Source organism: Atractosteus spatula, chromosome 25 (assembly GCF_055471065.1).
Source record: "Atractosteus spatula isolate fAtrSpa1 chromosome 25, fAtrSpa1.hap1, whole genome shotgun sequence".
In the NCBI taxonomy this organism is placed as follows: domain Eukaryota; kingdom Metazoa; phylum Chordata; class Actinopteri; order Semionotiformes; family Lepisosteidae; genus Atractosteus; species Atractosteus spatula.
In genome coordinates, this window is record NC_142730.1 from 8,826,722 (window position 1) to 8,847,826 (window position 21,105).

The following is a 21,105-nucleotide window of genomic DNA, read 5'->3' on the forward strand; positions in this document are numbered from 1 at the left end:
CAATAATCGTTAGGGCTTCAATCGAACAAAGAGCTCGGCTGGAAGGGAAGCAGACAGGCGTGAGGCTCCCCAAAACCAGGACCGAGACCCCCTGCACTCACACACACACACACCCTGACCGCTATGTGCGACTGGGATGAATAACGATTTGTCGCAAATAATGCAAGGGGTGACGGGATCTCCTGGGAACCTGTGCGAGAAAGGCCGAGAGCAACTGGTGGCACGTCTCCTCTGACAGCTGTTACTTTGCATGAGATCTGGAAATGCAGGTTTGAGCGGGACCGGGGTGAAGGCCTGGGGCGTGTTCTGGGAAGAAGACCGGACCCGGCCGATTTGAAGGACGCCCTGACCGAGCTGGACAACATTCTGAGACCCGAACGGGCTGCAGGAGAGCGGGGTGTTCCCCGGGTTTCCTTCGCTCCTGTACCTCAGAGGAAGCTTTCATAGTGAAGTCGGAAAGCATGACCCAGAATGAACGCGCAGCCCTTACCGAAAGACGACAAGAGTAAGTGAGGAAAATGATATTTTATTTATTTAACCCTGTTTTACAGCACAGGTCCTCTTAAGCAGGTTTGATCATAGAAAAACAGGAGCCCCGGAGTCTCTGTAGGTTTTCCAGGTCTCTTAAAGCAACAGCACCTGGTGAGTCTGGTCCAATGAACCCATTTAGGATATAAATGAGCTTGTTAAGCGGTAAGTGAGAACCTGCAGGCACACTGGACCCTCCAGAACCAGGACTGGACATCCCTGCTGTGGAGAAAGCAGAGCCTTGCCGGACATGTATTAATTACACGAGACTATGGGGAGAATGCAGAGTCCAATATAGACGTATATTAACACACTTCAGAAAGTTTGCTGTTTGCTAGCAGGAGCGTTTTGCACTTATCAGGTGTTACAATTAGGCGTCTGTGTTTCCCTCTGTGTTCACACAAGAAGCTTCTTCATGAGACGTCTTCAGTTCAAGACCATCACGTACGATGGAGGTGTTTTTAGGAAGTGATAAGAGTGTGTCAGACAAAGCAGAACCCATTTTTATCGATTTTATATTATATAATAAAAACAAACCAGGGGCGGTGTGCATGACGGCTCTCGCCTGCGTTTTCCCCAGAGAGATAACGACACTGCCGGAGTTGGAAAGTCTTGCATACGGTAAGCGCTTTGTTTGTACTGATTGGGAAGACTAAAACAAGATGGAATGCCTATTTTTGATTTTGTAGCAGTATTTTTTTGTTCTGCAATCAGCTCCATATTCTGGCGCTCCATAAATGCTCATGACGGAGTGGGGTGACATGATTAATCCAGGGGGCCAGAAGGGTTCTGATTTTCTTTCCACCTGAACACTTAATAACTAATTGACCTCATTATTTGCTTAATCAGCCATGTCCAAGCCTTTCCTTGCTCTTACCAAGCTGGAAATTGAAGTGGAAATCTAATAAGTAAATTGATTCTTAAAAATGTAGAGAGCTTTGAAAAAAATATATTGGTGCTTTTAGATAATATATTTCAAGGATGTAACTGCTGTGCTACAGTACGTGCAGAATTTTAGAAAACAGTTTGTCAACAAAGTACACTGTTTAGGTTAGTTTAGAAGACAATGTACCAAAACAATATATGCTGTCTGGGTCATTAGAATTAGCTGAAAGTAACTGAAGCTTTGAATAACAAATCTAGTTTTTCTTCTCTCGCTCTATGATGTAATCTGTTTTCTCTTAGAGAAAGGGGAAGTTTTAGAAGGGACCAAGTGCTGAACTTTTTTACAGCGCAACGTCTTATAAAAACCCTGTACTGCTTGTAACAAATTGAGTCTCTGGTTGCACTTTGCGAAGTGGCAGCAGGGCTCCCAATATTGCAATATTGAAATAAAGACCTTACTCAGGTGAGAACTCTCTCTTGTGGCTTCCTTGGTAGTTATATTTCCATGACAAAATATAGAAAGAACTATAAGATCTGCTGCCTCTTGAGGAACAGATCTGGGCTCCACGTGTTTAAGGACAGGGGTGTCCAGTCCTGGTCCTGGAGGGGTCAGTGTGTGTCTGCAGCAGGGATGTCCAGTCCTGGTCCAGGAGGGGTCAGTGTGTGTCTGCAGCAGGGGTGTCCAGTCCTGGTCCTGGAGGGGTCAGGGGGTCTGCAGCAGGGGTGTCCAGTCCTGGTCCAGGAGGGGTCAGTGTGTGTCTGCAGCAGGGGTGTCCAGTCCTGGGCCAGGAGGGGTCAGGGGGTCTGCAGCAGGGGTGTCCAGTCTTGGTCCAGGAGGGTTCAGTGTGTATCTGCAGCAGGGGTGTCCAGTCTTGGTCCAGGAGGGGTCAGTGTGTGTCTGCAGCAGGGGTGTCCAGTCTTGGTCCAGGAGGGGTCAGTGTGTGTCTGCAGCAGGGGTGTCCAGTCCTGGTTCAGGAGGGGTCAGTGTGTGTCTGCAGCAGGGGTGTCCAATCCTGGTCCAGGAGGGGTCAGTGTGTGTCTGCAGCAGGGGTGTCCAGTCCTGGTCCAGGAGGGGGCAGTGTGTGTCTGCAGCAGGGGTGTCCAGTCCTGGTCCAGGAGGGGGCAGTGTGTGTCTGCAGCAGGGGTGTCCAGTCCTGGTCCAGGAGGGGGCAGTGTGTGTCTGCAGCAGGGGTGTCCAGTCCTGGTCCAGGAGGGGTCAGGGGGTCTGCAGCAGGGGTGTCCAGTTCTGGTCCAGGAGGGGGCAGTGTGTGTCTGCAGCAGGGGTGTCCAGTCCTGGTCCAGGAGGGGTCAGGGGGTCTGCAGCAGGGGTGTCCAGTCCTGGTCCAGGAGGGGGCAGTGTGTGTCTGCAGCAGGGGTGTCCAGTCCTGGTCCAGGAGGGGGTGCTGTGTCTGCAGCAGGGGTGTCCAGTCTTGGTCCAGGAGGGGGTGCTGTGTCTGCAGCAGGGGTGTCCAGTCCTGGTCCAGGAGGGGGCAGTGTGTGTCTGCAGCAGGGGTGTCCAGTCCTGGTCCAGGAGGGGTCAGGGGGTCTGCAGCAGGGGTGTCCAGTCCTGGTCCAGGAGGGTTCAGTGTGTGTCTGCAGCATGGGTGTTCAGTTCTGGTCCAGGAGGGGTCAGTCTGTGTCTGCAGCAGGGGTGTCCAGTCCTGGTCCAGGAGGGGTCAGTAGGTCTGCAGCACGGGTGTCCAGTCCTGGTCCAGGAGGGGTCAGTGAGCCTGAGGCAGGTGTCCAATCCTCATCCAGGAGGGGGCGCTGTGTCTGCAGGAGCAGTGCCCAGTCCTGGTCCAGGAGGGGGTTAGTCAGTGTGCCTGCAGGTTTTCTAGGTCTTTAAAAGCAGCGGCAGCTGACGAGCTGGTAGAAGCTGTTCCATTGGCCCCATTAAGCCAGGAACGAGCGGGCTAGGTCATTAAGTGCAGCTTCCCTCAGGACCCGGACTGGGCAGCACTGTTGAGTCGTGGTCCCGGATACCGACGGAAATTTAAAACGCCGTCGTTTTGTTTCGCAGTGCTGAACACGGAACAGAAGCTCCGCGACGCGTCGAAAACCAACGACGTCGAGACGCTTCTCAGCCTGCTGAAAGAAGCCGTGGACGTCAATGCCGCCGACATTGTGAGTTCAGTGCAGGCGGGCGCTGGTCGCACCTAAATTCATTCAGATTCCAGCCACAGCTGTGACACATTTAGCTGCACATAACTGCTAAAAACGATTTATCCGGAGCTAATTCCGGATGACAATTGTCATATAATCTAACTATTAATAAGCGTTTAAAAACATTATACAGTACGTTGAACCGAAACAATTTCTACTGTTTAAAGATCTGTGCCTGAATGAAAACAGTGAAAAATGAAAAATGAATGAAAACCGAAAGAAACAGTTTCACTATATCCAACCAAACAACTCTGAACAGTTTGGACTTTTTTCCATCGTTGCAACGCTTTTACGTCACAAATGATTATATTACTGGCGCTGTGTTGAGCATGTCTTCACCATTTTTTTAGAAGAATCTCTTCACACTGTGTCCTCTGAAAAAGGATTCTGTAAGAGTGTGTCTTGCTGATCCAGTGGAGGTTTTACACTGTTTGTATAAGGAAAGGCTGCACGTTGAAGCAGAATGTGGGACAGGGTTATAGAAGAGGAAATTACAGACTGAAGGACTGTCTGTTCCTTGAGTCTGGACTTCTTTTTAGTCTCGAACGGAGTTGCAGGGATTCACAAAAGAACAGTGGAACACAAACCAGAGCTCACAAGTGGAAACTTTGTCAAATTAAAAAGTGAGGACTGGCGGCCCTTCTTTACACAGAGGGTGGTGGGAGTGTGGAACAGGCTACCCAGCCATGTGGTTGAAGGCAAAACTTTCCATTCAAGGAACAGCTCGGTGGGATGAATGGCCTCCATAACTGTTTATACCTCTTATCCTTGTCATGGCATAGTCTTTGGATATACAGTGAGCTAGGATTTTTAGTACCTGTCTTCAACTGTTTCTCAGGCTCAGCTCTTGTGCATAAGAGGCTGTGGCCGACACAATTCCTGGTGTTTTTAGACTCAAGTCAAAGGGTTACGAAAGGGAGATCTGCAGTTAAGGAAAGTCATGAACCGGAGGACTTGTAGAAACCAAGGGAAAGTGCATTAAGTCACTTTACGCAAAGTGAGGTAGGGGTGTGGAACAAGTCTTTTTAGTCATGTTGTTGAAGGTGACAATTAGGTTTCTTTCAAGACACAGCTAGACAAGTTCCTTAGATGAATTAGCTACTAGCATGTAAACCTTTCTTATGTTCTTGTATTATGTTCTTAAAATCTGGGAGGTTGAGCCTTTCCAGACTGTAGTTGAGGGGGCACTGTTTTAATGAGACACCTGGGCTGCTGTCGTGTTGCTCCGGAGCCCTGTGGGGGTCTGGTTGTCAGTTCATCCTGTTCAGGAGAGAAGCTGAACTCCTCTGGTGTCTTGGCAGGTGGGTAGGGTGGCTCTACACTGGGCATCAGCCAAGGGGCAGGAGCCAGCAGTCCACGTCCTGGTAGATCACGATGCAGACGTGAACACAGAGGACAAGGTGAGAACTTCACGCAGTGCTCAAGCTTGTCTGGCAGTATTTCGCTGATTTGTAAACCCTCATTGGTCAGCACTGTGGCATAGCCTTTTGCATTGCTGCCCTCTGAATCATGGGTTCAATGAAGATCTGTCCATCTGTGTGGAGTATGCATGTTTTTAGGGGGTGGTGGTTTCCTCTTTGCCCCCAAAGGAGGCTTACACCACTTGCGATATTTTGGATTTATCTGTTAGAAACTGTCCTGTTTTCCCTGGCACTGTGATGAGCTGGTGCCCCATTCAGACTCTGGATTGCTGTGGCCGTCACTAGGAGAAGTGGCACTTCAAGTTAAACAGTCAGGCTAAATTTGTCGTGATCCTTCCATTTCGGATTGGAGATGGTGTCCGCTTGGCAAAACCATCAGGAATTGTACTGTATGGAGCCCAGAAGGAGTACAAAATGGGTCTAAAAGCCTAAATGCCTGTCAGATCTTTCAACCCATAGCTGAATGCAATTTCTCTTAAAAAGGTTCAGACAAGATGTAGGGTCTTGCGTGAACTACATTTCCCACAAGGCTGTGGGCGATGACCCGCCATCCTTGGTCACCTGACTGCCTGGTGTAAGATAAGTGGTCAAGCGAGAATTTAAAAACCAGGAAGTGGAGCCTCCCTGCCCCCTCAATGTGAGCCCTCTCAGCCTCTTGTCAAGTCCTAAGCCTAGAGTTAATGAGTTATCTGAAATAATTATTGAGTAAATGGCTCTAAATTGCCACTGTGCTCAATTCAATTCAATTAAATGAAACGTGCAGGGTTTATGGCCCAGGACTGGGACAGGGGATTGCCAAATTGCTTTTTGTTCTTCAGTTCCTGCTGTGTTCTCTCCTAGTATGGAATGACCCCAGCTCTCTATGCCACCTGGTTTGGACACCTCCAGATCCTGAAAATCCTGGTCAGCGCCGGAGCCGTAATCCCACACACAAACATGGTAATCCCTCCAGGATCAGGACTGAACAGGTCCAGATCCAATCAGAACCTGGATCCGCTTGACATCAAAACACTTAAGGATGGGCTTTTCAGGTCAAAAAGCCTTTGGCAGACAGCTAGTGGGTCCAAGTTGTTTTTTTGTGATTCTGGGTTTTTGTTTTTGCATTTGCAGCTGCTTGTAGCTCATTGATCTCAATGTCTCATGTACTGTAGCTGTTGCATGAGGGATTCTAGGACATGTTTACTAGAATCCCTCGGAGAAGCATGTTCCAGACTCCTTCTGCTTGAGTCCTCTAGTTAGTGCTTCAGTGTTAATCCTGAAGAGCACATTGGCTGAGTTTATTAATACTGCTGGTTTTGAACAGTCGTGCTTTTGGGCTTGTTAGCTCAGGACTTTGCATTTCAGTTCTTTAAGATGCCAATATAGAGCATTTCAATGTATTTTAACTACTCCTAAGTCAGAGAAGAAGAGGCACTATCTTTACACAAAGCGTGGCGGGAGTATGGAGCGAGCCACCCAGCCACATTGTCCAAGCTTCCTTCGAGCGCCGCTTGGCAGAATTGATGCTGGGATCAATGAGGCACTAACAGCTGAACGAGTCACCTTCTTATGCACTTGTGACGTCAGTTTTGCTACCTTTTTTGTTTTTTTAATCCCGCATGTCCGGCAGAGCGGCCAGGGGCTACTGCACTGTGCCGCAGCGCGCGGGCGGCTGGACATCGTGGAGTACATCCTGGAAGAGCTGGAGGACATCGGCCTGGACAGCCCAGATGAGGTGAGCCCCAAGTCTCTGAGGCGCCACTGCAAATCAAGAGTTTAGCGTCATCTATACAGCAGCCAGCACCCCCAGATTACACTACAGACTGCAGGGTGGGACATCCTGGCAAGAAGGGGCATTAATAACTAGGACACAATATTATATTTTCCAGTCCTATTTATACACAAGGAGCACCACTTCTCAAATGTTCTCAAATGTAAATTAAATTCAAGCAAATCTCTTTTTCATCTAAAGCTCTTACTTGCTTCTTTAAACTTGTTATAAAGGCTGAGCTGCCTCAGGTCCCTCTGCTGTAACTATGACTTGGTCTGTTTGGAAAGTGAGATCAGAGTAATGCTTTTCAATGTTGCTTTGAAACATCCATCCATCCGTTATCGAACAGCTGCTTATTTCTGGCTCGAGTCAGACCTGGAGTCAGGCCTGGAAGTCCAAGGTAGGGCTGTCCTACCCTGGTGAGGTAATCAGTCCATCGCAAATCACATATAAGGACAATTTAGTTGTCTAAATTCTGCTTTGGAAAGGTGGGGTGAAACCAGAAGACTTGGAGAACATGCAAGCTCCACACAGACAGACACCCCAATCTGGACTCAAACTCAGGACCTCAGACAGGGCAGCACTGATTCCCAAGCTGCCTTGCCTGCATGCTTAAAAACAGAATCACGAGAGAGATTATGGCGAAGCGCTGAGGAGTAAGATCCAGAGATATCGATCAAGCTTTTTTTTGGCGGGTTGGCAGCACAGTTATGCTAACTGCAAGTTTTTTTTTTCCTTGGGGCGTTTCGTGCAAGTTCCCTGCAGGGAGGACAGGACTTGAGACGCTGTGAAAAATAGCAGTTGTTTGACTGTGTATCGGACTGTGTCCACAGCATGGCAAAACTCCATTCCTGCTGGCAGCTGAAAATGGAAAACTGAACACTCTGCAGTGCCTTCGCCAGCGGGGCTGCAACATCAAGGCGATGGACAAGGTAATGCTGTATTATCTATCTCATTTTCACATGCCTTCCATTCTCAGTGAGTGAACAAGGAGCCATGTAGCCATGGAGATTCATCTCGAATTCTTACGGGAAGTGGATAATGGTCACTGTTATGTGTTATGACCATGTGTTAAAATTGTACAGGGTGTCTCTGAATCATTATCTAGACTATTGTGTCCCATGTCTCCCACCAGCAACTGGATGCATTCTGGGTCTGAAGGGAGTGTCCCACACTGACAGGCTGGAGGAACTGAGTCTCTTTAGTCTGAAGGGAGTGTCCCACACCAACAGGCTGGAGGAGCTGAGTTTCTTCAGTCTTAAAGGAGTGTCCCACACTGACGGACTGAAAGAACTGAGTCTCTTTAGTCTGAAGGGAGTGATTCACACTGACAGGCTGGAGGAACTGAGTCTCTTTAGTCTGAAGGGAGTGTCCTGCACTGACAGACTGAAGGAACTGGGTCTCTTTAGTCTGAAGGGAGTGTCCCACACTGACGGGTTGAAGGAACTGAGTCTCTTTAGTCTGAAGGGAGTGTCTCACACTGACGGACTGAAGGAACTGATTCTCTTTAGTCTGAAGGGGGTGTCTCACACTGACAGGCTGAAGTAACTGAGTCTCTTTAGTCTGAAGGGAGTGTCCCACACTGACAGGCTGAAGTAACTGAGTCTCTTTAGTCTGAAGGGGGTGTCCTTCACTATGTAAAAAATGCCACCGGTGCTGCGTGTTACTGAAATCCTCGTACTCCTGTCAATTTTAGGAAGGCAACAGTGCCCTTCACCTGGCAGCGAGCTCGGGTCACCCCTCCGTAGTGCGTGAGCTCAGGAACGCCCTGGATCTTGAGGTTACCAACCAGGTATAGCTCTTTATTGAAGATCAGTCGGTAGTATATAATAAAGCACTTCCCCGAGTCTCTCCAGCTGGATCAATCAGTACCAGTCTGGACTAGCATCCCATCCCAAGAGGTTAGACATGAAGATAAAGCCCAAATCACTGGCCCATAGGAAGGGGTGCAGGAGGAAATGGGTTAAATAGATCTCGGTGGTACAAACCTCTGACTGGAATTCTGGGTGTGAAAACATTGGTCAGAGGAGGTCAGAGAGGCTGGAGAATTTCCAAATATGGGTCTCATCCTCTTACCACCTTAAGAAATACTGAAATCAACCTTTATTGCCCCTGGGAAATTTCTTGCACATCAAGAGCTCATATCCTATATGACAACAATACAATACAGCGACAGTACTATAACATGATACAGAACAACCTTCACCAGCATTGCTCAGCTTTAGCAGGACGTCAGTGGAGCAGGAAATACATAGAAGGTGCAGAAAAGTTGTTTTGTTTTTGCTATCATGCTGGAGGAGGTTCCCACACGTTGTTAAAGTTGCAGGTTTCGAGCCAGCGGGCTGGGTAGTAATGTCTCCAAGCAGGATTACCTGTCAAGTGATTTGAGTGGTGTGTGAAAATAAATGCTATATAAAGTGTCAGGTTTATTATTAAAAGTGAAGTGACGTGAAAACAAGAGAAGGAAATCCTGTTCTTTAAAAAAAAAACCCAGATCAAGAGCTGAGATTACAGCGTTGGCTGTTGTCTTTGCTCCACATGTTTCTGTGTCCCGAGAGGCCATTTCTACTGCGAAAAGTGGTGGTGTTTAACACTGGATGCACATTCTCAAGTGCAAAATTGGGGCTGATTGGATTGCTACAATTCCTGTCAATCCCTGCATGCTCTCCTCAGGAAGGGAAGACGGCTCTGCTCCTGGCTACAGAGACTGGCCAGACCAGCTGTGTGGAGGCCCTCCTGACCGCTGGCTGTGACGTCAACATGCTGAACAATGTAGGGTGCACACAGGGCTGGGCGCCCTCCTGGTTACTAAAGCACCATGCTTCACTCAGCCTAAACAACATCACTGGGCAGAACATTAGGGTTTACAGAGCCTAGGAGACCGTTGGGAGCAGCTGGTCCATTTGGAAGGATGTAGATGGCTGATCCCAGGATCTCATCCAACTGTGTCTTGAAAGAAGCCAGGGTAAAAGGCTTCTGCATCATGTCTGGGCGGCTTGGTCCACACCCCCACCACCCTCTGTGTACAGCGGTGCCTCTTATCCTGACTGGAGGTGCTCATCCAGATGTGTCTTGAAAGAAGCCAGGGTATGGGCTTCAACAACAGGGCTGGGCAGCTTGTTCCACACCCCCACCACCCTTAACGATGTTGGGGCCAAACAGTAAACATTCACTCGACTGCGATTGCCCTCCCCCAGGTCTGAGCACCCCAGCAGTACTTGCTTGTAAGGGGTATTGGGGTGTAATGATCGTATACCTGGGGTCTCAATCCTGTTCTCAAACCAGCAGTTCACTTCAATGGGCCACTGAGCACTGTAGCATAATACTGTATATAATCCTGTCAGCTGCATCATTTTGTCCTTTTTGTGCTGTTTTATTGTATATGGAAGGTCAATGTGTAATATCTAATAATATCTAGATCCCTGAAAGGATGCATTGAAACACACTTATCCTAATATTGAGCACAGCAGTTTGATCTCCCAGAACTCATTTTCTCTTTTACCGGTCCCTATGACACGAATGAAAAAGAAGAACTGCAACTAATTTTGCTCTGATTCTGTGCCTCGAGTAGTTGCTCGCACAGTTTGGTGAATAGTGACGGGGGTATTCCTAGGCTGGAGGTTAAAAGCTTTTTTTAAAAAAAAAATTTTCATGTGATTTTTTTCCCCTGATCTGTCCGATGGGGTGCTTGCTGGGGTGTTTAATGCCTCGGCTGCTCCACACCTGTGCTCTTAATCGCTTCGGCTTCCTGGAGGGAAGAGCTGCCGGTACTTTACAGGCGTAGAATCTCCTGCTGGGCCACAGCCGGCCGATTCTCGGACCCGGGACGGCGTGGGCTTCTGTCCTCTGCTGCTCCCGGGGTGAATCGTGTCCGATTGCATATTTTCGGCAACCACGGAGTGGGGGGGGGGGGTAGATAGGAGGGCACGGCTGCCAATAACCGCTTGTTATTTTTCAATCACGGCCGTCCCCTGTCTCCTCCGCACGCCCCTGCCAGACGGGCCACGGCGCTCTGCACTGCGCTGCGCAGAAGGGACAAGCAGGGATTTGCAGGCTTCTCCTGGACAGCGGAGTGGACACCAGCGCTTTATCCATGGTGAGGCCTTCATCTCGTGCGCTGGAAGCACGGATTTTATAGACCAGGTTTGGATCGTTTCATAGAGGAGGCCCCATCCCCTCATTCATTCCACACCTTTCGAGCTGTTTTCTGCGGACAAGCTGTGTTGTGCCACACCAATGGGTTGAAATACCCTGGACTGTATTGCAGAGGAGCTCAGATCAATAAACCACTATTAAATGGGCTAAATGGCCAGCCAACTCTTGCTTCCATTTTGCCCATTTAGTAATAACATGGCTGGGCGGCTTGTTCCATTCTCCAACCACCCTTTGTGTAAAGAGGTGCCTCCTCTTCTTGGGTTTTAAATGCAGTTCCACACAAAAGTTTCCTGGCGTTCTGAAACCCAGGAAAGAGGGGAAGGTAGAGCTAAAAACATGTAATCCTCAGCGCCCAGTGCTGAGGTCCAGTGCCTGAACAGTGAATTTGGCACTGATGTTTAAGCTGGGCTGGTATTCATCTTGAATGCATGTTCTGCATTGTCCCACTGCTTTATAGTGATGTGCCTGTTCTTGTTCAGACGCCTCTTCACCTGGCTGTGATGAACAACCATCCCGATATAGTGCAGATGTTCATTGAGGCCGGCTGTGATCTCAATGCCAGAGACGAGGTGAGCTGCTCCAGACCCTGGGAGTCCAAAACAAGCCAACCGGCCAATTGGTCAATCAACTGGCCAAACGCAGGGAACAGGATAAGAGTGGAAGACTTTCAGTCTAAAATTAATTGCAGTTCTCTCTGTCACTAACTACACTACAGCACCTGCTGTCCATAAACTATCCATCAGTTTTCTAAGTGCTTTATCCAATACAAGGTTGCAGGGGACTGGACCATCGCAGGCCACACACACACACCTGGGCCAGTTTTCCCAGAAGCCAATTAACCTCCCAGCATGTCTTTGGACTGGGGGAGGAAACCAGAGCACCTGAAAGGATAACTACACGAACACAGGGAGAACATGCAAACTCCACACAGACAGCACCCCAGACCCGGAATTGAACTCGGGGAAACACTGTGCCACCTGTACACAAACTACATAGCATTCAAATCGCATCATTCCTGTTGCAAATGTCCCCCAGAATGGCCAGACTGCCCTGCACGTGGCAGCCGAGTTGAGGAGACTGGAGATCACCGAGGTGCTTCTGAAAGCCAACGTGCTCCTGGACCTGAAGGATAAGGTAAGACTGCCCATGGCCAGCCCTCGAACAGAGAGGAGAACCCCCCCCCCATCAATAGAATAGACCAGAGCGAGTCGTGGAGTGGACAGTCCACTCCAGTACAGCACCTGAGAACAGCCATCTAACATAACATAACATCATAACATCACTTTATTAGCCCTATACAATTTCTTGTATTAGGAATTTGTCTTTTCGCATACCTCAGCTTGCTCTCCATGAGACGCACAGACAGGGAGAGAGAGGCTTGGGGTCAGAGCGCAGGGTCAGACATTTATACAGCACCCCTGGAGCAGCTGGGGTGAAGGGCCTTGCTCAGGGGCCCAACGGAGTAGGATTCCTCTGCCGGCTGTGGGATTTGAACCGGCAACCTTCCAGCCACAGGCGCAGATCCTTAGCCCCAGAGCCACCACTCTCTTTGGTTATTTAAAATAACAACTAATTAGTGTACTCAATGAAAGAGGTGTCTGTCGCAAGGGCTTGGAATGGGTTAGATCCCGCTGTATTTAAGAGCTCCAAGACTAGGCTCAGCCTCAGTGGCAAGTGTGATGGGGCAAAAGAAGATGATTTCTGATCCCTTGCCTGGCCAGAGCAACCACACTCCCCCTTCAGATCTCAGCCCTGTTGAAGACCTGGAACCCATGAGCAATATCACTGTTATTGCTGTTCTGTAACACGCAGTGTCCCTCTTCATCTGAACTGCAGCTGAGGGCCTTTCTGATGCCCAGAACTACAAGTTTAGTGCCATCTCAGCTCTGACATTTGTATTTGATCCCCGAATATTTAATTTAATCACCAACTAGGGAAGGCTTGAATAGGTGCCAATCAAGCAGTTAACTCCATGAAGGGTTCAGTTTATTAACTTTGAGCTCAGCTGGAACTGTGATTTTCCTGTACAGGCTGACTGGCTGAAGGAACTGAGCCTTTTCTTGAACAGGACGATCACGAGGAGGCACGGTATTCAAATCAGATTCAAGAAGGCACTGACAAAAGTCAGCCCAGGGGCTTCCTTAAAACTGAACCGGGAAACATAAACCAGAGGAAACTACGTGGAAGTGCATTAGAAGTACGAACCAGGGGAGGGCTCTTCTTTACACAAAGGGTGGCAGGAGTGTGGAACAGGCCACCCAGCCATGGTGGCTGAAGCCAAAACTTTGGTTTCAGTTCAAGGAACAGCTGGATCAGATCCTCAGATCAATTGGCTTCTGAGGGGAAAAAAAAAAACGGGTCCGACTGGTTGAATGCCCCCCTCTCATTTGTGGCTTGTGACGGAAAGCCAGCAGGAGTGTGTGTGTTTCTGAGTACCAGTGTTGGACAGCCCGGAAAACCAGCAGAATACGTTTCAGCTACAGATTTCAAAACCCCATGTCCTGTTCAGTTCTTGCTCACTGCTGGGCCTTTAGGTGGGGAAGTTTTTGTAGTACACTGTAGTACCAGTGGTTATCTTCCTGTCTGCCTGTTTCTTCCAGAAAGACCGGGACCCCCTGGATCTGGCCATCAGGGGCTACTATGCCAGTGTAGTGGACACGATCATAAAGGCCGAGCGCTTCTACAAGTGGAGACAGGTGAGTCTGGGAAGGGCGACAGCATGTGACTTTTAAATCCAACACAAAGTGCTGAAAGCACACCAGAGGAAGGCAGAAAGGCTGAGCCACTGCGATCAGCAGCACTGGAGTGCACTGACATGTTTCATATAGCGCCTTCCGTGACGCTGAAGACCGATGAAACTCTTTAAAGTGGGATGCACCTTCAGAAAGCAGTCAGCATGCAACCAACAGCTCGGCACGCTGCTGAGGTCGGACTGCTTAAGATAAGATCACTTTATTGGCCCTATACAATTTCTTGAATTAGGAATTTGTCTTTTCGCAGACCCCAGCTTGCTCTCCATGAGACACACAGACAGGGAGAGAAGCTGGGGGTCAGAGCGCAGGGTCAGCCATTGTACAGCGCCCCTGGAGCGGCTGGGGTTAAGGGCCTTGCTCAGGGGCCCAACGGAAATGGCTCTCTGCCGGCCGTGATCCCGGCCACAGAGCCACCGCACCACTCGCCTGCTTTGCGCTAACCCCCAGCCCTGTGTGTGTTCAGGAGTCGGAGCCCGGCCCGAGCTCGGATGTCCAGTTAGACTTCACCCTGGACCACCTCCGGGAGCCCAGGCCGGTCCGCTCGGTGCTGTGGACGCTGGCCGAGAGCTACCTGCAGCCAGGAGAGTGGAAGAAGCTCACCGACTACTGGCAGTTCCCAGTCAGGCACGTCAAAGCCATCGAGAGTCAGTGGACTGGTCAGTGGGGCAGGACTCAGTACAGTAGGGGTCAGCGGCTTGGGGGATAGCTGGGGACAGCACTGAACCAAATGAATTAATAATTGATCAGCAGCTTAATTAGTTGGCGTGATCCTTAACCACTGACTCCATTTTTAGGTTCCTTTGAATCTCACTGAGAACAATAAAACAGTGTACATACTGTACAGGGGACACAAAATATTCAATGGATGTTATAGATGTATACAATTAATAAGCAATTATACAATTATACAAATAATATGTGTACAATCCAATGTTACAATGTAAGACTCAGCTGTGAGCTGCATGCATATACATTCTGTAAATGCAGTGCTCTGAAGGGGCTCATACATCAAGAGTAATTAAACTCGGAATGAATGGCTTCTTAAAAATGTTTTTTGTAACTCCTCTGGAACATCGTCCGGATGGTAACTTCTCAAACTGGACGTGAAATGGATGTGGGCAGCAGCTATTTCACCCTGCAGCTCCCAGCTGGCAGCCCCACTGGAGCTCAGCAGGTGTGAGTCTGGCCAGTACCTGGATGGGAGACCCCTGGGGAAAAACTAAGGTTGCTGCTGGAAAAGGTGTTAGTGGGACCAGTAGGGGGCGCTCACCCTGCAGTCTGTGTAGGTCCTAATGCCCCAATATAGAGATGGGGACACTATACTGTAAAAAAGTGCCGTCCTTCAGATGAGATGTAAAACTGAGGTCCTGACTCTCTGTGGTCATTAAAAATCCCAGGGTGTTTCTCGAAAAGAGAAGGGGTGCTACCTCAGTGTCCTGGTCAAATTCCCCCCTGGCCTTTACCAATCATGGCCTCCTGATAACTCCCATCTCTGAACTGGCACTCCCCACTGAGAGCTGGTGTGTGGGGAGCGGACTGGTGCATCACCCAGGTGGGGCTGCACACTGGTGGTGCTGGAGGGGATCCCCATGACCTGTAAAGAGCTTTGAGTGGAGTGTCCAGAAAAGCGCTATAGAAGTGTGAGCCATCATTCAATATTAACATTGCTTGCTCCTGCTGTAGATGTGGGTCAGCTGGTTCTTTCTTACCAGTGATTTTCACTCCCACCTGACCAAGTGGAGATGTTAAGGAGATCCCGCTCTCTACCAGACTTGTGTAGGGCAACTCTGGGATGTAACTGCTTGCATCGGAGTTCCTCAACCTTCTCAAGAGAAATGATCTCTGCATTGCTTATGGAATGTCACAGACCGATTTGGTTAAATAAGAAACAAACCCCATTAGGAAATTACTTAATTGATTTTTAACTACGTAATGAGTGCTTCTTAAAGGGATAATAGACCACTAGCAATATAAACTTTAATCCCTTTACTTGCCTGTCAGAAACCCCAGACAATTTGATAGGATTTTCATCATTTTCAAAACCGTTCTGATATATATTCCCATATGTATCCATTCTGATAAAATGTGCCCTTGTCAATCTGAAGGTGAAAATCACGTGTTCCTCTTGAAAACCCTCAAAATCTAAAAAAAGCTATGGAATATGACATCATTTTGAAAGGGAAATGAATTGTAATTTCAAAATAGATTCATAGGTTTATAGGAACCCTTTAAGACAGTAGTGACCACTGTCCAGCAGGTCTGTAGGTCCCCAGTTTAGTTTTGCTCAATTTATACTGCAGTTAATTGGTCTCTTGGGAATGGCTAGCTGTGGTCACTGGGAGCAATGGCATGGTGGGATTTTCAAATTGAACGAGTCACAGGCGGCGCCGAGATGCAGTGGTCAGCATTGCTGCTTACAGCCATGGGGCCCTGGATTTAATCCGGCATCTGGCGTGCTGTCCGTGTGGAGTCTGCATGTTCTCCCCGTGTTCGTGTGGGGCTCCTCCAGGTGCTCTGGTTTCCTCCCACAGTTCACAGACATACTGGTAGGTTAACAGGCTTCGGGGGAAACTGGCCCTGGTGTGAGTGGGTCTGTGTGTGCCCTGTGATGGACTGGTGTCCCGTCCGTCTGCCCAAGCTGTTCTCCTGCTGCTTTTCGAGAGCTTCTTGCCGTTGGCTGACAAAATGCAAAATGAGTGTTTGCTTTTCCCCAAATTCCTTGCAGGTAACCGGAGCTATAAGGAGCATGGCTTCCGAATGTTCCTGATCTGGCTCCATGGAATCACTGCGGAGGGGAAGCACCCGATCAGAGAGCTGTACGAGGGGCTGGTGGGCATAGGGAACAGGACGTTGGCAGGTACGGTGAGCTTGGCACACCTCCCTGATGCTGGCACGATCGCCACTGCTACAGGGCTGCCCAGCCCAAGATCTTCAAGACCCGTGTCTGCTGGGGTAAGATCCGGCTGTGACTGAAACCTTTATCGTTAGTAGTTGACCAAGCAGCCTGACTTTCTCTCAGCTCTGCAACTGAAAGAGATTTCAGATTTACCTGGATGTACCTGCGACAAAAGTTAAAACTGCAACTTGTTTTGGAGCAGAAATCTAAAAATCAGAAGGCAGCTTGCTCACAGGATGATGTCTGTGCTTTTCAGTTGCTCGCCATGTGACATGAAGAGGCCTACAATTCCAAAAAAAACTGGGGTTCCTGAGTGGCCCAGCCAGTAAAAGTGGTCACAGGCTGAGGCCTGTAATTCACACTTTAACCACTAACAGTGATGGAGATGCTTCACACAGTTCCCCTCTGCTGGCCAGGTGTCCCTGGGGCTGGCATAGCTTGTATCAGGGCTCCCCACACGGGAGCGCCCCAGGGACTTGTCATGGCACTTGCAAGTTGGCAGTCCTGTCAGTGAGAGCAGGACCACTCCTGCCATCATCCACCTGGGAGCAAGCCTTGATCTTAGCCAGTCATGAACCTTTGAGCAAGCCCTGATCTTAGCCAGTGGTCTACCTGGGTGCAAGCCCTGATCTTAGCCAGTGGTCCACCTGGGAGCAAGCCCTGATTTTACCCACGGCAGTGGTGAAGAAAAGATCACTGTGATTTTTGCGTGGTCATGAACGATGCTGGAGAGCCACAGGGTCCTCGGGTCTCAGTTCTGCCCACGCTCTTATCCATTTAATCGATCAGTCAGTTCCAAGTCCTCGGGTGACTTCCCTATGAAATCTGGCCGTGGCCGTGTCTGAGACCAGGAGAGAAGCATGCTGCACCGAAGCAGTTGATCCAGCTCAGCAGACAGGATTCACCAACATCCACCCACACAGACAAACCCCGCCCCCTCGCAGTGCAGTGGCCCCTCCCACATATCCCACAACGCCCCCGGCCCAGGCCTGCTCTGTGTCAGCAGGAAGTGTTCCAGTTCACCCCGTGTACCAGCAGGAGAAGATACAGAGGCGTCTCTCTAAGCCCTTTGAGGAATAACGGACTTCCCCGAATGCAGCGGGGCTGACCACTAACGTTCCACGATACACCTGTCTCCTGCAGAAAAGGTTCGCCAGAAGGCCAGCCAGGAAGAGAGGCCTGGCAGGAGGTGCCTGGTGATGTGAGTGAACAGTGCAGGAGGAGGAGACGCCCCCATCAAACCACAGAGCAGAGTCTGATTGATCCATGGAAGTGCATCCTCGACCGGTACAGAAGGACAGGAATTTGAGAGCTTCCCAAGTCCCGGTTCTGGCCCTTGTCTGTGGAATTTCAAGCCACTTAAATGCCATTACTTAATTAAGCCTTAAATTGTGCTAATAAATTGCTTAATGTTTGTTATCATTTTTGGCTGCTGGGTGTAAGTAGCAGTTGAAGGACTGAAAGCAGTAGAAGAATTGTAGTTAATCAAAGTGCTCAAAGCCTTGTGGCCTTTACCCACCCCTTAAGAACAGCCATGACTTCACGACGCCTGCTGGTGTGTTAGGAGTTTTATGAGGCTGATCTCAGGCTCCCACTCACTGTTCTTAAGTTTCGGGTTTGATTTTCTAAAGATGTGCAGCTACTGCCCTCAAGAAGCGAGTGAAACGGGTCCAAAGGTTGCGGATGCTGCGGCCTCCCAGCTCTTGGGGATCTGGGTTCAGTTCAAGCCTGAGGGAGCCTTCCGTGTGGAGTCTGCATGCTCTTCCCTGGTCTGGGTGCTCTCTGTGTGTATGAATCTTGGTAACTCTGACTTCTGGGATCGATCCAAACCTTACCCTTCCGAGAAACGAATGGTGAAGGGAAAATTACTGATGTTTTTTTTTTCAGCTGCACACAGCATGGATGATTAAAATACAGGAAAACATGAAATGTCTCACAGGGTTTATAAAGCTTAACAACAGGCTTCGTGGGAAGTCTGGTCACATTTTCCTGTCTTTAACATGATTATGCTAATGTGACGATCAGGCATCCTCTGGATTTGAGCTGTTCCTGTACAGCTGCCTGATCGCACATACAGCTTAGTATATTTAGAACCATCAAATCATCTTTTGAGTATCCAAAACTGCATTTAAAAAGCTCAGTAGTCTGAGCTATAAGCAGTATGAGGGAAAAACTTTTTTTTTCCAAAATAGGCCTGTCTTTTTATTTCGACATAAAACGCAGGAGAAAAAAAAACGTTACCTCTTAATTTTTATAGACAATAGAATCAGTTAAGAGCCTCAGACTATAAATATCCCTGTCCTTCATTAGATTCAGAATCCTTACAAAACTTTAGAACATTTGACCAAAATACAACAATATAGACTGAGACCAACAGTGTTAACTTTAGAAATTAAAACACCTTGCTTCCCAAATGAGTGATATTGAAATGGTTTTTTCACTGCAGCTCTCTTAAACCATTTTATTAGTGTGGCTGCTGATAGTTGATTGACCCAAAGACCTTTTACAGCTGTTTCTTGAAGAATCCTAGTAAATCTACTTTAACAGTGTGATCTGTATAACCTGCGCTAGACACCCACCACCCTTTGTGTAAACAAAGTGCCTTCTGTTCCCCGTCTTAAATGCACTGCTTTTTAATAGTAAATCGTGTTGGTTTTTTTTAATCGTGATTGACCCTTCATTTCTGAATCTACGTTTTCCATTCTGGCATTTTTTTGCTCCTGTACATTAAATTTCTAAGAGCTCAGTCTTTACAAATTAATAAAAATTAATTTAATGGCTCACTCTTCAAACTAGAGCTTACAAATGCCATTTCTAAACATTTTAGAAGTGGAAAATGTTAATGAAGCATTAATAGAGTACCATAAATGGGATGACCAGTCTTGCTCCACAGTGGGTTAAATAGCATGTGCACAACACAGTCCTAATCCTGACCATGAAGTGCTTCAATATGCTCCACTTGTCTGAAGAACTCTTCACTTTTTATAAACAGTTATTTGAAATGAAATGGTAGAAGATTGTGTTGCCCAGTGACGCAGCGGCGAGCATTGCTGGCTCAGGGCTGGGGCACTTCCATCAACTGTGGATCTGGGCTGCTGTCTGGGGGGAGTGTGTATGTTCTCTCTCTGTTCATGTGGGTGTCCACTGGGGGGGCTCTGGGTTCTTCCCACAGGCTGACAACATGCTGCCAGATTAATAGATGTTTGCTAAGGCTGCACGTTACAGCTGAGCAAACTAACCTAATAAAACAGAACATCATCCAGACAAGGGTTCTGCTACTCTTGTTACAAACTGTCCACTGTCGGTGTCTTTGAAAAATGAAGCTTTCTTGCTCCCTTTTGACTAAATTTTCTAGAGCAGTATGGACAACTCGGCTCTTTAACAGTTTAACAGGAATGCAGGACCGGACTCCACTGATTGGCTTAATTGGACCTGGCTTAAAAAGCCCTCCCAGCAGTTCATGTGCTGCTACTTCGGAGAGACCTGGAGGGCCTGCTTGCTCTGGTGTCCAGGACCATCACATATATATCTGTCCCAGCTGTACGACGTTCCCTCACTATCACTATCCCTATAGAAACAGGCTGCATGGTCAGAGGCCATTGAAGAATAACCAAGGACAGTGTAAGAATGTGAAAGACCGGATGCGGAAGACAGGTGGGGAAGCACCACCTGTGGCCTACAGAGCATGCTGGGAGTGTTTTAGTCTCCAGCGCAAGCCATTGGGGCCCTTGACTGACCTGATAGACCATGTGTGTTGAGCTATACCAGCTCTTTTATTGCTCAAGCAATCCAAGCGGGGGTTGAATTAGCCCAGAGAGGGGGGGGGGGGGAGTAATGCCTGTCAATATATCGCCAAGTGTGGCCTGCAACAATGCCAAGATGCCTCTAAACTAACATCAACACAGTTTGATCACAGTGCTGGAGTTACAATAACAGGATTTAAAAAAAAACAAATCAAGATGTCTTACCACAGTCAGCTTTTTCTTCTGATCCAAACCCGAAAGGACCGGTGAGACCAGCTCGCCGGTGCCCCCTACAGGAGACAGCTGAGGCTTTGCCAACAGCTGCAGAGGACATAATAATAAACCTTATTTTATATAGCACCTTTAAAAGTGGCTTCTCAAAGATCTTTTCAGAACGATAACAGAGACTTATAGGTGAGCGTGAGGATTTTGAAGTTGACACAAAACTTGACAGGAAGCCACTGCAAGGACTCCAGGACAGGAGTAATGCGATCACTTGCATTAGACCTGCTCAGGATTCTGGCTGACAAATTTTGGACATACTGTCGTTTGTTAAATGTGGACCTAGAAACCCAGCGAGTAGTCAGGTCGGGCGAAGACAAATGTGTTGATCAACTTTTGAGCCAAAGTTAGTGATAACATAGGACTTACTCTTGCAAAAGAAGGTTTTGACAATATGTTGCATGTGGGTCGAATGTCAAGCCTGAATTAAATATCACCCCAGGTTTCTCAATTTAGACTGAAGCTCAAGTACAGTAACATCCCCAGACAGGGGTACAGGATTGACTTTACAAAATTGATGGGGGGGGTG

General features: G+C 48.4%; 1 protein-coding gene across 1 annotated transcript; it reads left to right on the forward strand.

The window, feature by feature from the left end:
* The first annotated feature begins 324 nt into the window (after positions 1-324).
* LOC148815326 (ankyrin repeat and death domain-containing protein 1A-like) lies at positions 325-17,991 on the forward strand. The gene is made up of 15 exons (XM_088905889.1): positions 325-504; positions 3,440-3,537; positions 4,878-4,976; positions 5,838-5,936; positions 6,607-6,711; positions 7,581-7,679; positions 8,444-8,539; positions 9,421-9,519; positions 10,745-10,843; positions 11,382-11,471; positions 11,938-12,036; positions 13,503-13,598; positions 14,119-14,311; positions 16,381-16,512; positions 17,695-17,991. Exons 1-15 carry the CDS (start codon positions 462-464, stop codon positions 17,754-17,756), a joined length of 1,509 nt encoding a protein of 502 aa, XP_088762015.1. The 5' UTR covers positions 325-461; the 3' UTR covers positions 17,757-17,991.
* The last annotated feature ends 3,114 nt before the right edge of the window (positions 17,992-21,105 follow it).

Excerpts from the sequence above, each read along its gene's own strand:
- LOC148815326 (XM_088905889.1), top strand. The coding sequence starts at position 462 with ATGACCCAGAATGAACGCGCAGCCCTTACCGAAAGACGACAAG. Across the intron at positions 6,712-7,580 it reads GCCTGGACAGCCCAGATGAG|CATGGCAAAACTCCATTCCT; the intron begins GTGAGCCCCAAG and ends CTGTGTCCACAG. Across the intron at positions 8,540-9,420 it reads ATCTTGAGGTTACCAACCAG|GAAGGGAAGACGGCTCTGCT; the intron begins GTATAGCTCTTT and ends TGCTCTCCTCAG.